Below are 16567 nucleotides of genomic sequence, written 5' to 3'. Positions count from 1 at the left end.
GAGTGTTGCAGGGCAGGGAGTCTGCCAGCCTGAGGGGCAACCACTGAGGATGCAAAGTTGATGATGCATCCCTCCAGCTGCCTACCTGCCCCTTTTTACCTTTTTTTTTTTTTTTGCATTAAATTTAAAGTGGACAACCTCCATCTGCCTATGTCCCCCACATATGGGACTGTTATGCTCAGAGCATCACCTGCCTGCCCCTGGAGCCAGCACTGAGGCACAGAAACCTGGGCCTGGGGTCAGTCCCCCGCCAGTGGAAGCTGCTCCACCATATCTTGGTGGCTCCTCGAGATGCTGCCAGATGTCCCAACAGCTCTTGCATTCCCGTTCAGGTGGCTTTAGGATGTGTGACTGGTTCAGGGTGCTGAAAAGCATGGTAGGAAATGCTTGGTCCAGAGGAGGCAGAGGATGGAGCTGAGGAACATTACCCCGATGCATGGCCCACGTGACAGTGAGGACGAGAAGTGATGTGGTGACCCAGAGAGATGCATAGCAGAAGCTGAAATGGTCTTTCTAGCTGTGAAGCCTGCGGCTGGCCATCCCGCCTGTATCCTCCTCAACCCCAGGCAGATGTCTGCCGGCGTCCCCCAGGGAGCAGAGAAGATGGCTTTGACTTCTCGTTTCCTCCGGGTGTGTTTAATCGCCCGATTATTTTTTTTCCTTTAGGACAAGGGAGGAGATGTGGGCAGAGGAAGACAGATGTATGGAAAAAGAGAAGTCCGGGTGACAGGTTGAGGCATGCTATAACCACAATAGCTAGCCTGATGGATTGATAGATTAGACAGGGAATATAAATAGCAATCATGGTTTATCTACTCCTGTTTTATTTTTCTCTCACCTATCTCTTTATCTCTCCCGGTGTTATTTTCCTCCCGCTTATCTCTTTATCTGTCCAGCCCGAGAATGGAAGAGAGGGGGGGACAGGCGGGTGGCATAAGCGGGATGGATGAGTTTGGGTTACCACTGCTTTTGCAGCACCCAAGCAGGCAAGTTTTGCCAGCCGGGGAGAATTAGGAGGCGGACTCAGATCTACACACAGATATGCTTTTTCCGCTCTCCCCTTTTCCCTGCCCATCCCCTCTGCCTGCACCTCCTGCTTTGGGGATGCTGTGGGTCGGAGGGTCGGCTCCTTCCTCTCTTTACCCTGTTCTCTGCCAAGAAACGAGGGCAGCTGCCGAAGCAGTGAGCTCTGCTTGTCTGGATGCCCAGTGTTCCCATCCGACAGCTGGGCAGTGCCGCTGCTTGATATGCTGGTCAGGCACCCACCGAGCACAGCAGCAGCAGCAGGGAAGGAGGGAGGGGAGCCACACAGCGAGGGAAAAGCCAGGGCCAGGGATGACAGTAACTGTTCTCTTTGGGCTTTTTTTTTGGGTTTTTTTGTTTGTTTTTTAATCTCAGTTGGTTTTGGTTGCTCTTTTGCTCAAAAAAGGCATTTTTTTAAAAAATATATTAAACAGATACATTTTACTAAGATGTCTCTTGGCTGGAGCCACTGACAAGAAATGACACTTCCCCAAATAAATAGGCTTAAAAAAACCCCTCCCAAACAAAACAAATAAATACATAAATAAAACTTTTTTTTTCCTTTTTCTTTCTTTCATTTTAGGTTTGTGGGGTTTTTTTTGCAAGGAATTGCGGCCCAGAGGTCTCCGCCGGTGTCCGTGATGGCAGCGTCCACAGGGCAGGTCCTTCCCACACAAGGGTTGACAATGCCTCGGTACCGCAGCAGGTGCGAGATGCTCATGGAGAGGCTCCAAGGGAAAATCTGCCAGATCTCGGGGGCCTGCAGGGTGGTCCCCCTGGCGCCGTGTGTGACGGCACAGCTGCAGGAAGGATCGTGGGGGGTGTGAAAGTGAAGGCGCCGGTAGAAACCTCTCTTAAAAAGACTACAAAAGTTGGGGCGCTGAGCAGGCAGCCACTGGAGGATCCTTGTGGCAGGTTGGGCATCTGCTCCTGTAGGACCACCAGTTGCCTCTGGCTGAGCCACATCACCCCCGCCCATCAGCACATCCCTTCAACCACTGACGGGGTGGCCGTGCTGGCATTGTCGCCACACTCGGAGCCAGTCTGCGGTGCCTGAGCCATCCCTCCTCCATAGTCCCGCTGGTGTCCTCCATCCGCTCGAGCCCTGCATCTCTTTGGCCAGTCGCTGGGGGTACCATGGAAGCACGTGGTTGGCACTAAGGTAAGGCCTTGATTTAATTTTTTTCGGGTGGTTATTTTCAACCCCTCCCAGGGAGTCCTTTCTCCCGCCCCCCTTGCTCTGAGATGCCAACAGCCCCGGCCGTTAGCTGCACAGCTTGCCCATCTCCTGCTCTAGTGCGTTGGGCAGCTTGGCGTTGAAGGCCCTCAAGGAGGACTGGATCCTCGTCACCTCGTTGTTGGCTAGCTTGAGCCTGTGGCGGAGCAAGCAAGTGAAGAGGTCGAGGCGGGTTTTGCCAGGGGGTGACAACCTGTTCACCCGGTCCCTGATCTCCAACAGCTGGAGCATGGCCGAGTCCTGGGAGCCCTGGGTGTAGGGGTAGTCCAGCTGAAGGATCAGGTCACGAATAGCGTCTGGTTCAAAGGGCAGGCTGTAGCCGAAGACTTGCAGACTGTTGATTTTCATGTACCCCAGGTTCTTGGAGGGATCTGCCATCTCCAAGGGTTCATAGTAGATTGTCTCGTTGGAGCTGTCATCCAGAGACTTGATGCGGCTCCGCAAGTAGACATGGACTGTTTCAAAGAAGGTCTTCCACTTGTTGCCCAAGGTGAGCGTCCAATTTTGGCACTGGGCAGAGGCATCTACGTTAGTCCTTTCCCAGTCTGGGAAGCTGCCCTCATTGATGGGCATGAACCAGCTCTCCGAGTGGCTTCCCCCAAAGGGGTTGACGTAGATGGCCATGACGGGCTCCAGCGTGCTGTTCTTGGTGAGGCAGATCTGCAGGGAGAGGGCCAACATCACGTGAACAAGCCCGGGCTTGTACTTGTTGCTCTTCAGGGTCAAGAGCATGCGTTTCCTCCAGGAGGGGTCGAACCAGCTCCCCAGGCGCATGTCGTTGCTGATGAAGATGGAGTGCACCTCGATGCGGCTGTCCCGTTTCTGCAGGAGGTACTTGAGCTCCAAGTCTTGCAGGTCCGTCTCCAGCCCCAGGTAGTGCTCCAGCGAGTCGGCCACCTCGGGGCGGCAGAAGCCTTGGGCGAGCACGTAGCCGTGGTTGCAGGTCCCGCAGCGGGTGCTGTTGTCCTCGGCACAGCTGGCGCAGGCCGGCCCCTCTCCCAAGGCACACGGTATGGACCCCTGGCAGGAGGGCTGGTCAGAGGGACATGTGCAGCTGTGGCTTTCTTCCAGGAAGGTCCCAGGCATGGTGGTCTCACTGCAGTACAGTAGCGACTGTGCACGGCTCCACCAGTAAGGGAGGGACCTGGTGGAGAAGAGACACGGGAGGAGAGATGCTTACATGGCATCTTTTGGGGTGTGATGGGCTTTCCCTAGGGATGGAAGAGCTGCCCACCTCATTGTTCATTTTTCTGCACTGCTGGTGGACCCTGTGAACCCCCATTTTCCACCTCCAGCCTTGGACCCAATCTCTCAAGGCCACATCCCAGGGTGGCAGAGCTGCCCCTGCTGCCTGCTCGCCCCCCAGCATCCCTCCAGCCAGGTGGGAGCTCCTCCAGTCCCAGCCATGGGTCTGAGCCCTCCTCGGGGCTCCAAGCAGTGTCCTCGGCGTGGGATGGGGATGCCATGGCACCATACCTTTCCTTCGGCAGTTTGAAGCGAGGTTGCCGGTGGCAGCGTTTACTGAGGTTGAAGAGCCGCCGGATAAGTCGGTGGGTTTTCCTGGAGAGCAGCTTCAGGCTGGTGCCCAGCTGCTGATAGCGGTGCTGGACATCCAGGTCCATGGCCCAGAAGTGGGAGATGGCTGTCCTGTTCAGGAAACGGTCCCCAGGGAGCCTTTTCACCAGGGCCTGAAACTCCTCTGTGTGGGGAGAGAGATGGCATCAGCAGACCCAGGAGAGCAAGCAGCGGAGGTAGGGCTGGCAGCAACCTCCCTCCACATAAGCTCTCTTCACAGGGAGACCACCACCCTGGAGCCTCACCACCCAGCCTGGGCTGCTCCCCAAGGAGGGTTTGCAGGGAAGGAGATGCTTGGTGGGGTCTTCCCAGCCTCACCTGACTCCTCGAACTGGCCGTGGTGGCTCTCCCAGGCTCGCTGGAGCTGGACCAGGCTGCTCTCCAGCGCCTGGACGTCGGCCTCGGGGCAGTTGCAGCGAGGGAAGGCGGGCTGGCACTGGCAGTGGCAGTCGCTCCGGTGGCACACCAGCTCCCCGGCCGAGCTGCAGGCGATGTAGCTGAGGGCAGCCGCCACGAACCTCTCCCGCAGGTAGGAGGGAAGCACCGTCTGCAGCCCTGCGAGCGGGAGACAGACCTGGGAGCATCAGGGCACCGGCAGAGCCCCTTGAAAACACCGCCTGGGTGAGGAGGGAGTGAGCCTTCCCCCGGCTCCCACCCTCACATGATTATCATATCAATTTGCTGTGGAGCCGCTTGTCTGGGTTCTGCATCGATCTTGGCTCCTCTTGGCAGACGAGCAACAACCTCATCCTGCCCAGCTTTGATTATTTTCATCCCCTCTCCTCCCCAGCCCTTAAATTAAAAGCAGCATCTCAAGCCAGCATCCTCCCCTGCGGCTCACTGCGCACCCGCGAGCATCCCACCGTGGCTCCTGGCCGTCCCCACCAGCCTGGTCCTACCTTGGAGCTGCACTTTGTTCTCAGGGCTCTGCACCAGGACGGAGCTCACCGAGTCCAGGTTGTCGTAGTTGCTGCAGCCGAGTGGTCCTGTCCGTGTTTCGGTCACCTAAGTGGGGGACCCACAGGTGGTCACATAGGAGGGGACCCAGGGCGCGTGCCACCCCACCAGAAGTGCTGCAGGTAACTCCTGGCCAGGCTTGCCATGCTCCACTCCTCGTGGCAAGGCGATGCTTGGAGAGGAGAACTAATTGCCTGCTAATTGGCTTGTTGACAGGCAGCAGCCCAGCCTGCAGCCCGCTGAAAAATGTGCCTTCATTAGCGTGCCCAATTTCCCATAAATAATGCGGATGTGTTACCTTTGCCTGCTGTTCCCCTTCGTCTCCCCTCCCCGGGGGATGCTTTAGGGTCTCGGCCAGGTTTGGGGGGGGCTGCTGGCGAGGCCTGGGGCCACCGTCTCCCCGTGCTGCCCTCTCCCTCCCACCCTCACCTACCTTGATGGCAGCCGTGGCAATCTGGATGTGGTGGAGCCGGCGCAGCGTGCTCTCTCGGTCGATGAAGTAGGAGGCTGCCAGCTGGTGCAGGGTCTCCAGCGAGACCCCCGAGCTGTTCCCAGCCCCCCCGGCAGGCTCTGCTCTCCGGCTCAGCTTGCGCTTGTCCACAAAAATGGTCAGGGACTCTTCTCCTGGGGGGACATGCAATGCTTTGGGGGGGCTGCCGGGCTCCCCCCCTCCCCCTTCTTGGCCATATTTCTCCTGTAGTGCTTATTTTCCCACCTCCCTCCTTTGCACGCTGCCTTGTGCAAGGGAAGCGAGCGCCCACCAGCACTCACCTCCCAGCGTGGCAGCGAGCAAGAAGTGGGTCCCATACTTCTTGATGAGGCTGTCGGTGATCTGCTGGGGGCTGGGTCGGCGTCCCAGCAGACGGATGTTGCGGATGAATTCAGGGGCCAGGGGAAGCGGCAGGCTGAAGAAGTCTTTCCTCTCCAAAGCCAAATTATTCACCTTCCAGCGAGCAAACTCTCTGCAGGAGGAGCGCAGCAGGACAGGATTGGTAGGCGGAAAAACTCCTGTTGGGACCATCCCGACCTGCCCATCGCCGCAGCAGAGGTGAAGGACCCACTGCATGCACTTGCCAGCTATAGATCCAGCCAGGATGAAAGTGTCGTCCCTCCCTAAGCCATCGATGGCAATAATGAGCTACAAGCGGCGGAGATGCCTGATATTGATTAACCAGGCACCTCCGGCAGGCATTAATCACAGCCCGGAGCATGGCTAGAGCTTTTTCCAGCCCACTGGTCTGGATGGGACTCATCCATCCTCCATCCTCATGTCTATGGGTTCAGGTGAAAATCAGACATCTGGGGGTTTCATGGTTTTAAGTATTGGCAGCTTTCTGTAGGAAGCTGGAGGCATTGGGATGTGGCGGCGTTGGTGGCAGGTCCCCTCATAGCCCTGGAGGATGTGAATGAATGTGCCTCCCTCCAGCATCACCCAGCCCCCAGGTGGGGAGCCACCAGCCTGCCACTGCCTCAAGCAACCAATGCCCTGTAAACAACCAGCGGCCAATTTCAGCCTAATCTTCAGCATTTTGCCCTAATTAAAACCAGGCGGCAGCTTTCAGACAGTTTAATTAGGGCTGATTGGGAAAGGAGGGAGAGGGAGGGGTGGATGGATGGATTCAAAGCAGCTGGAGGGCTTGGTGGATGCTGTGTTGCCTCCCATCGTGATTTTTGGGCCCAGAAAGTGGGATGTTGGGGCCAGGAGCGGAGCTGGGGGTGAGGGAGGAGGGGATGCTGCCTTTCCCCTTGCACGCGTGCTCCCTGGGTGCTGGGGCATATGGAGCTAAGGGGCCAGGAGCCCTGCACCAGTACCCCCCTATCCCATCCTACAGAGAAAACAAGCCTGGAAGGCTGCTAGCTGGTTCTCTGCCTCAGAGGAGGTGCGAGCCAGCTGCTGTCCCTGCGGCTGCTCCTTCCTGTCCCACCACCGTCACCCGCAGCATCCCCAGAGGATGTGGGTCCCTCAGCATGGCAACGTCAGCGTGTAGGGAAGCAGCAAGAGGAGGTCTCCGGGGCTGCATTACAGGGCTGCCATCCTGGTACCCACGTCAGCTCCCCTGGGAAGCAGCGGCCAGGCTTTGTACCACTGCCAGAAGCCCCCGGGGCTTGGCACCAGTGAGAGGAAGAAGGGAAAAGGGCTCGTTAGCAGGAGGTGACAGTCCCACTTAGTGCCGAGAGGCGGTGGGGTGGGTTTCCCACACCGGCTGTCAGGGGGCAGCCCTTTGCCAGTGGCAGCGGACCCCACTGCTGCCGAACGTGGTTCTCTACTGGCAGGAAGGCCCCTCCAGCATTGGCTCCCATGCGTGTAGCATCCCACTGCTGCAGTCTGTATGGTGACGGCACTTGGGGACATGCCAGGGGGTCAGTCGCGGTGGCTTTTTGTGAGCTTCTGCAGCATCCCAGCCCCAGATGGCTGGCAGCCCAGGGAGGCTCAGTAATTCGGCACAGAGGTGTCTTTGTGCACAGCAAAAGGACAAGGGAACATCCCTCTGTGCCTCCCATCGTAAGGGCTGACCACACATCAACCTACACACGAAATCACTCCCAGTTCAGGGCAAATCCTGCCTGGAGCCCATCCCGGCCATGCCATGAGCACCTTGGGAAGCTGCTGTTCTATTCCCTGGGAAAGCAGCATCTCACATACACCCACCCACCATCGCTCCCGATGGGTAGCCTCCTCCTGCACGCAGGGGCCTGCTCGTACGGATTAGTGGGTCGGTCTCTGCTCCGCCGTGCCCCCCGCAGCCCCCCACACCACAGCTCCCTCCCGGGGTGCCCAGGGCCTCTCACCTGTAGATCCTGTACCTGGTGGTGAAACCCTGCCGGTAGCGCTCCATGAAGTCCACGTACTCCTGGGCTCGGTAGAAGGGTCCCCGGTCGGTGAGGAGCCAGTCGAGGGGTGCTCGGCCGGATGAAGAGGAGGATGAGGAAGAGGAGGAAGGGGTCGCGGGGGCAGCATGCTGCTGGGGCACTGTGCCGCCCGCCCCGCCGGCCACCCCCCAGCGGCAGCACGCGCTCAGGGCCAGGAGGGCCAGCGGCCACGGGAGCATCGGCGGTGGCCCGTCAGCTCGCGGGAGGTCCTGCCGCCCCATCCTGCTGCTGCCCGGCTGGCTTCTTCATTCTCTCACCCCACGGCGATCCTCCAGGACAGCCCTGCCCTGCAACGGCACCGCACGAAGCGGGGAGCCCCGTGAGGCCACTGGTACCGGGTGGCCACGCTGGACGAGGTGCTGGGGGGGCCAGTTTGGCATGGATCTACACCAGGTGCTACCACAAGCAAAGGGAAGGTGGGGTTTGATTTGGAGAGGCTGCTGCTGAAGGGAAAGCTGTGCTCTGGGGAGAGCCATGTGCTGGGCATGGACCAGTCCTGCCACAGGAGGTAAGAGTTTATGGGTTAGGGGTGCTGCCTGCTGCTGAAGTTAAATGAAATCCTTGCTGGTGGCTCTTTGAGAGAAATTTCTGGCTTTCTCTTTCTGTTTTCCTCTGCCATGCATCAGCCCAGTGAGCCAAGCTTGCTGCTACAGGGTGCCCACGTGGTGGGGAGGGTGGGCTGTCTCTGCACCTTGCACCTTGGGGATGCCCATCACAAGCATGTGTAGCTCATTTCAGGAGGGGTTAAAAAATAATAAGCATAGGAGACTAGGAAAAAATGAACTTCTCCAGGTATGGGTTGAGCCACATGTGGCTGATGTTAGACTTTTCTTTGCGTCCTGCTAGTGGCTCAGATGATGGATGGATGGATGGACGGATGGATGTCCACCTCAGAGTTAGATGGGATGATTGCAGTGATGTTTTGAATGCAGCTTGTGTTTATTTTAAGCCAAGACCTTTCTGCTTTTATAGCCCAGCATATGGCAGTATCTGCGGCAGTAAAGATGGAGCTTTGCTGGGAGCAGCAGCACTGGGGCCAGAGCCTGAATTTGCAAGTGAAGGTGGGAGATGGGGAGTTGCAAGCTCTGGCAGAGCTGGGGCAAGGTGAGGTGTCCTGCCAGGCAGCAAGAGCTGTTTGCCTTAAAACAAGGACCCTGTCACTGCAGAGCTTCCAGGGAAGGTGATTTTTATTCTGGGAAGGTGGCTGATGGGGGCCCAGAGCCCAAACACTCACCCCTGCCAACCACACACCAGCCCTGTGTTCTCCCAAGTGGGGCTTTGCCAGATGAATCATCGTGCTTTAACATGTATTATTATTTTTTTATATTTTTTTTTCTCCCTCTCTTCTATTTTTAAACCCTTAAGGGTGCACTTTGGTTACGCTTTCTCAGCTTCTCACTTAGCCCTCAAGGCTGGGGCCCTGTTAATTTTAAACAAAACCTGAGATTTTCACATCACCAGATTGGGGATGCCAGGGCAGCAGGGCAGGCAGGAGCAGGCAGAGCAGCATGCAGGGTTTTTTCTGTCCCCCCTCCTGCACCAGCTTTCCCTGTGTCACCCTGGTTTCTCCCAACCTTGCAGGCAGCCATGTAACACCCTGGTCATTGCCGTCCTCTCCTGGCATGTGGAATCCCCCACGACCACGACATGGCCAAATCCTGGCTCAGGTGAGCAGGCCCCTGTGCCGGGGGGGTGGGGGAGGGCAGGGGGACCAACAATATCAGGCTGGTCTCCTCACTCCGCACCTTGAGTGCAGGGGGCACCTGTCCCCCCTGCAACGCAGCAGGACCCGATGCTGGCTGCTCACGGAGCTGCCTGTGCACTGCCACGCGTGGGTGATGGCTGAGGCTCTTTGGCTGCTCTGAAACCCTCCCTGCCTGCAACCAAAGCTGGGCCAGGGGGAAGCAGGCAGCCGAGGTGCAGGCAAGCACCTTGCTCTCCTCCCCAGGAATAGCTGCAGTTAAAATGGAGGTGGCCCAGGGACTGAAGCAGTGTGCAAGGCTCAGGATCAAACCCTCCCAGCCCCCCCACTGCCTGCAGCTGTGGGTTCCTGCTCCTGTGCTGTACAGGGTGACACAGGGAGCAGGGACAAACTGCCGTGCCCAGGAGGGCATGGTGGGAGCCAGGGCCTGGCAGCAAACCCTATGGATGGTTTAGATACTGACCATGGGCTACATCCTCCATGATTTGGTCCCTCTCTCTTATAACAGGCAGGAAAGCAGCGCTCTGGCTCTCAGCTGAGAAGCCGAGGTGAAAGCACTCCTTGAATAGCATCTTTCTAAACCCTGCTCTTGAAACGCACTGCTTGTAGCATTAAATATGGCTGTGCCAGCAAAACACCTTGCTTAAATAGGTGGTGTGCCAGCTAGCCTGCCTGTTGCACCACAAACAGGCTCGGCACGGCTGATGTCCTCGTCCACTGTCATTGTCTGTGGCTTTTAGGTGACTCCTGACCACCTCCAGCCAAGGTGGGGCTGGGCCAGGGGCTGCTCCCTGGCTGCCTCCCTCTGCCCTCTCCCTCCACCCAGGTCCGTACAGCCAAGGAGATGCTTTTCCAAAAGTGCCATGGGAGACTGGACTCATCCATCACCACTTCACACCACCACAGACCAGTATGAATGGTGTCACACTGGTCACCCTGCTGCCCTCCCTGGGGCTTTCCTGGTGTAAATCAGGAAGATATAGGAGTATCCTTCCTTTGATTCAAAGCATGGAAGGGATTCTTTTGGGGGACATCAGGCAGAGCACTGTCTCTTCCAGGAAGCCCTCCTGGGTGCTAACAGCTTCCCACCGGCATTGACCAGCCCCTTGCCACCACCAGCATGGGGGGCACCCCCACATGCCTTCCCCAGGAAGGGCTCCCCTTGCTGCCCTTCCCCTCCAAAGCCCCTCTCCCACCTCCCCACCCAGCACTGCAGCTCAAGGCAGCAAACCTCTTCTGGGTGACCATTGTGGGGACAGACATTAGGGATGGAGCTACCTTGGGCCACCTCTTCCTTAGGCTACAGTCCCCAGCCCAGCTAGAAACCACTTCAGCCTGCTCTGGTTCCTTCCCTGGGGAGCTTGTTCTGAGATTCCATGTTGGGCATGGGATGCTTACTTATGGCCACCTCATGTTTTACTACAAAGCAATAAAAAGTCAGAACTGAGTATTTCCAGCACTTGACTGGGGCAAACTGGCACAAACCCAGTGAAGGTCCCCTCCTGACGTGCAGAGTCCCTCAAGCAGCAAAGTTTCCAACCTTGCTAAATGAGCTCTTATTTACACCTGCTTCTTATTTACACTGTGACTGCTGGCACCTCTGAGGCGGGCTCTTGCTTGGGGACAGGTGCTGACGCACACGAGCATCCTTGCCAACAGCAGCTTGAAGCCCCAAGTCAAGCAGGAGCAGGCAAGCCACCACAGGCAGGAGAGCCTGCATGGGAGCTGCGCCGTGTGACATGGCAAACTTATCCCTGAGGAGCAGCTTTCCTGCACCATCGTTAGCTGGGCTAATTTATTTGCTCATATCGATCAGGGGTTATATAAAATAAGTACATGCAGAAATTGTTATAGCTCCATATAGTCCTTAAACCACACAGCTGGGGGGGGGGGCCTCAGATTTTGCTGGAGGACTGCTGCTGCTGCTCTACAGGGTTGAGGGCCATGCGTATTGGGGTGCACCCCCACCTGCTCACACCAGCATCTCCTGGGATGCTTGCATCCTTCCTGGGATGCTGGGGAGAGCATAGCTTTTTGGAAGCAAGTAACCCCCTTGACCTTAGTACTAAAGCTGGAAATAACTTTCTAATCACTTTTCCTTGATCCAAAAGAATGAAGATTTGATGAGAAGCATCTGACTACTCATCTATTTTTTTGATTTAGGGTTTTGCATCATAGAAGTTGGAAAAATTCCAGCTTGTTAATTTTTTTCCCTCCCCCTTCTATAAAAACCTTAAAGTGAAGGAAGAAGAGTGCAAAGGCAAATATTCTTGGCAAACTTTCCCAGGACCACAACCTCCTCCCTGATCAAGTCTTCCTGAGCTTGTTACAGCCCTCTGCATCACTGTTGCCTGCAGCAGAACACCCTGCTGTCCTTCCAGTGATGGCTGATACACGGCCCAGACTGTCACTCATCACAAGCTGCATCTTAAAAACAGCTTGTTGCAATTTGTAGAAGTGCCTTCCCACCCCTGAGATGGCAATGGGATTGCTTCCGTGGTGGGTGTCCTCACCCAAAATGGCTTGAGAGGCCGAGGCAGCTCAGCATGAGGTGCTGACAGCGATGCTCGAGTGCCCGGCAAGCAGCTCTACTGAGCTGCAAAAGCTTTTCTCTACTGCCCTTGGAGCAGACTGCAACAGTGGCAACATCCTGCGGAGTTATGCCAAGGTCCGGCTTGCTTCCATGCTGATGGCATCTCCGGAGCCATGCGCTCCACCACTAATTAGGCAGAGTTCAATAATTAAGACGTTAGCTAATTGTCAGGGACATTAGCATTGATTTCTGCCCTTTCATGCTGCAGGAAAAGGATCTAGAGATGTATAAACTGGGAAGTGTGTGCTGGGAAGAGGCTGCAGCGGTGTTTGCTGGGTGCTGTGGGGAAGCACAGCATTCCAGACAGACTCTGGCACTACCACTGTAAATGCTGAGCTGAACCTCAGAGCAAAAGCAGCACCCGATGTCTGTGCCAGGCAGCGCAATACCTGCTGGTGGCAGAGCTGTGGGACATGCCCAGCCATGGGGGGCTGGTCCCTGGGGCACAGCAGGCGCAAAGGCACATCTGTGCGGGAGCAGGGAGCGATGAGGATGGGTCTTGAGCTCCCCGTGGATGCCTTTTAGTGGGAATTAATGTCAAACTTAGCAGCTGAGTCACCTTCTCATTAAACGTGGGAAAGCTTTATCAAATTAAGGCCACTTAAAAGAGCCTGGGCAGAGGCTAAGTGCAGTTTAGTTTCTGAAGTGGATTGACTCAGCCGAACTGCGGCTATGTGAATTCACGCAGGCGCCCAAGGCACTCCTTACTCTGCCACTTGCACCCCTCAGGACAGCCGATCCCAAAGGGCTCAATCCTGCAGGATGCTCAGCTCCTTGCTCGAGGGCCACCAGCCTTGCTTGGTGCTTCGTGGGACCCACCTCCCTTGCAGCCAGCCCTGCCTCTGCCTGCCTGCGCTGCTGCCTCCTCAGCTCTGTGATGGTTTGCAACAAGCTGCAGCCACCAGCCTCGCGTCCGCACACTCCCGAGGAAGCGCCAGGGCCTCATTGATCTGTCGGGGTAATTAAGAGACCGAGCCAGGCACCGCCGGAGCGACAGCAGCATGGTAATCACTGGCAAAGTGGGCACGGCAGGGTGCTGTCAGCCGCCTGGCACCCAGCCTGCAGAGATGTGGCTCCAGGCAGCGAGCGTGGGGACAGCCACCTCCGAGCCTTCCATCCCTGCCTGAGCAGCAATGGTAAAGACCACTATGGCAGCTGTGAACCAATTCTCTCTACGCTCCTTCAGACCACCCTCTGTGCCTGCTCAGTCACTATTGCCAAGTGATTTCACATCGCTGCCTTCCCTCCCGGCCCCAGTTCATGAGAGTGGTTTTAAAAAACCTGCAAGTCTTGATGACTTGGGTTCCTTTTATTAGCTTTTCTCCACATCCTTGGGAGCAAGACTCTTGAAGACAAGACTAAAGGAAAATAGCAGAAAATCCCAGGACTCGGGGAGCTAAGGATTTGCATAAGACATCAAATGATATGAATCCTGGGCTGCCATCAGGGGAGATGGCAGCTGCGTGTAGCATGTCGCACCAGTGCCATGTGTCTGCCCTCTGGCTTTGCTCACCCGAGACTTTCACACCCACAGGCAAAAAGCTTCTTAAAAGAGCAATGTGCAGAATACAACTCCCCCCAGTGCGGCGATGGCAGCAGCAGCACTGGCTTCCCCTGCCTTGTGCCGAGCTCTCAGCCTGGAGCATCCCTGCAGCTGGGTCTCTGGGGCTGGGGGAAGAGCATCCCTGCAGTCCCCTCCCCAGACAGGATGTCTGCTCCCCCCCAACAGACCCCACAAGCTGAGTACCAACCTCATGTATAAGCTGGAAGCAGTGCAAGGTGAGGACCGCTCCCTCCCATCCCTCCCTTGCCTTCACACAGGTGACAAGTGTCACGGGTGGGCAGTGATGCATGGCAGTAGCTCAGCATTAGCAGCACAGGGTAAATAAAGCAGTGGGTGGCAGGTGCTGGGCAGGGAGGAGGAGGAGATCTGGGGTGTCACAGTGGGGCCACCCCCCTTCCCAGCACCCAGCTGCTTCCCAGGTCTCAAAACCTGTCCCTGACCGCCCACCAAAGCCAGCTCCGCTTGGAAAAAGTGCAGGGGCCTCCTCACGACACCTCCGGGGCTGGCAGGGACCCTCGTGGCTGCTGACAGAGAGGGGACACTGACACCTGCCGGCGGGTCCCCCCGGCCCCGCACACCGGGCTCGCCGTGCCCAGCCCCGGGACCGCGGCGGGGACAGCGCGGGCACACACCCCCCAGCCCCGCTCCGGGGCAGCGGCCGCCGGTCCCCCGGTCCGGGGCACGGTGAGCACCGCTGTGCCGAGAGCTGATGCTCCCGAGCCGGGGCTTAAAGAGCCAGAGTTTTGCTGCCTACTGAAAATATATATACACATAAATCAGCGTTTAGCGAAGGGACTCGAGCCCCGCAGCCGGGACACCCCCCCCCCCTCCCTCCCAGGGTTGGTGACAGGGCACGGCGCTGGGAACCGCACCGCAGCCTTGGAGGCGAGCAAACCCCCGGGAGAGCGCCGGCCCCGCAGCAGGGAGCGGAGCCCTCCCGCCCGCACCCGGGGCACCGGCTGCCGAGTTACGCGGGCCCGGCGCAGAAGTGCGGGTTCCGCAGCTCCGGGGGCATCTCCCCCGGCGGCTCCCCCCGAGCCGCGCACACTGCGCGGGCAGCGGGTTTCCAGCTTCCCGAGCGTCTCGCTCCTTCAAGTACCCGGTTCCACCGGGCCGGTCGCAGCACCCCCGGGCCGGCCCTGCTGGCCGCCGCAGCTGGGCACTGGGAAGGGCTCGTTGCTCTCCTCTACACCCGTCCTAACCGGGCGGGTGGCGAAGCGAGCCCGGAGCGAGGCGGCAACTTGACCAAGGTCACCGAACGAGCCGGCGGCGGCCGAGCCGCCTCTCCACCGTCGCGCACGGCGGCACCCGGGATCCCCGCCGTGTGGGGTCACGGCTCCCCCCGCAACGCTCCTTCCGCCTCCCGCCGGCGGAGTCTCTGCGCCGGCTCACCCCCTCCTCCCCCGGCCCCGCACACTTACCGCAGGCTCCGGCTCAGCGCCGGCGGGGCGCCGGCCGCCTCTCCGTCCCGTGCCGTCCAGCTCCGCTCCGCCTTAGCGGCCCCGGGCCCTGCCCCGCCGCCTCCCGGCCCCCCCGCGCCGCCCCATCGCCGGGCGGGCAGGCGGCCCCCGGCGGCCCCGCCACCATCCCGCGCCCCGGCCCCGCCGCCGCTGCCGCTGCCAGCCCCCGCCGGGTCCCGCCGCGCTCCGCGGCCGCCGCCGCCGCCGCCCGATAATATATGCAGGGGCTGCAGCCAATAAAAGGCGCCGCTGGCCTCCCCGCGCCTTCCCATTGGCGGGGCCGCCTGGCGGGGCGTGGCGGCGCGGCGCGGCGGGGGACACGCGTGGAGCGGCGCGGGGGCCGCGCTGCGGGGGCGCTCGGCTCGGTCACCGGCCCGCCCGGCCGCGGGGGGTCCGAGCCCTGCCGGCCCCCCATCCGCCTGTCCCCTCAGAGGGGCTGGGGGCTTCCCCTGAGGCTGGGGGGGGGGTGCTGGCACTGGCCTCCTGCGAGCTTGAAGGGGTCCCGGTTGGGCCGGTTGCACCATCGATGCCGGTAAATGATTAGCGAGTTTCGGGATGCGGATGCCACGCGTCGGCCCTTCCCAGCACGCTGGGTTTACCGTTCTCCGCTGTTTTCTTTTTAAATTTTTAATTTCTCTGTCTGTATTACTGGCGCCTCCTCCCAAGCCCTTCCTTCGCTCCCTGTCATGTGGTGGTAGGTGTTACAGGGGCGCTGCTCCTGGGGGTGCTCCCTGTTCCCAAACGGGAGCTGGAAGGACCTTCCTGGGGACACTCCGACTAATGCAGTTGCACCTCTTTTTCATGAAAAACCCCTCCTTTTATATGTCCCCTTGGTGAATGAAAAGCAGTGAAGGAGCCTGCTGGAGGCTTCCCAAAAGAATTTCCCCTGTGCTCCCAAAAAGGAGGGCCGTGCCCCATCCCACAAAGCACCGCTGCTTGTTTTTCCTAATTTTTTCTTATTTATTTATTTATTGTTTCTACTGGCAGCTGCAGCCGGTTGGTGCTGGAGGGGGACAGTGCTGCTGAAGCACACCCTGCTGCATCCGCACCATTCCATGCTTAGTTCAGTGCTTGGCTTTGGTCACCAGTGAGGCTGGTGTTGAAAATAGGTAGTTCCTGGTGAGCGTGGTTTTTCCTTCCTAAAATATAGCGGGCGATTGGGAGGGTTATTATAAATCAGAAAATCTTGGGGATAAGCACCCAGTGTGGTGTGTTTGGGACACAGCACTGTCCCCTCGCTGTGCCCGTGCTGGGGCATGTTAAGCTTCACAGCTGGCACGAATGAGGAGGAGAAATTTGAGGAAGGTGCTGCAAGGTGAGGGGGAAAGCTCTGTCAAAAAAACCAAAAAAACCAAAAAAACCACGGTTTTTTTTAAAGTAACGGTTATCTAGTGTGTGGTTTTCTTTGGAGGCGCCAGGCGGGATGGAGCCATGCCCAGCACAAGGAGCCAGCATGGAGCTGGGGGGGGTGGGAGCTCCACTTCCAGGGCAGCGATGCTTCTGCACCCCTCCACTCCAAGGGGGAAAACCAAACCGGTGTGGCCGTGGCTGCGTGTTTCTGCTGGCGTGGGGCCTGGGTCTTTCA

At 58.4% G+C, this 16567-nt stretch overlaps 1 protein-coding gene across 2 annotated transcripts; it reads right to left on the bottom strand.

The window, feature by feature from the left end:
• Positions 1 to 241: 241 nt before the first annotated feature.
• On the bottom strand, positions 242 to 15132 carry BRINP2 (BMP/retinoic acid inducible neural specific 2). 2 transcript variants are annotated; one of them, XM_055725259.1, is made up of 8 exons: positions 14944 to 15132; positions 7598 to 7950; positions 5564 to 5754; positions 5226 to 5416; positions 4735 to 4840; positions 4154 to 4390; positions 3737 to 3959; positions 242 to 3404 (listed from the first exon to the last, which is right to left on the bottom strand). In XM_055725259.1, the coding sequence occupies exons 2-8, from the start codon at positions 7882 to 7884 to the stop codon at positions 2288 to 2290; spliced, it is 2352 nt and encodes a 783-aa protein (XP_055581234.1). In that variant the 5' UTR covers positions 7885 to 7950; positions 14944 to 15132; the 3' UTR covers positions 242 to 2287. The 2 variants fall into 2 exon arrangements, with proteins under 2 accessions (XP_055581234.1, XP_055581233.1); XM_055725258.1 differs by having other exon boundaries at positions 243 to 3404; positions 7583 to 7950.
• Between the last annotated feature and the right edge of the window lie 1435 nt (positions 15133 to 16567).

Source organism: Falco cherrug, chromosome 12 (genome assembly GCF_023634085.1).
Source record: "Falco cherrug isolate bFalChe1 chromosome 12, bFalChe1.pri, whole genome shotgun sequence".
In the NCBI taxonomy this organism is placed as follows: Eukaryota; Metazoa; Chordata; class Aves; order Falconiformes; family Falconidae; genus Falco; species Falco cherrug.
The sequence above is the reverse complement of the archived record's forward strand: the minus strand, read 5'-3'. Positions and strand labels throughout refer to the sequence as shown.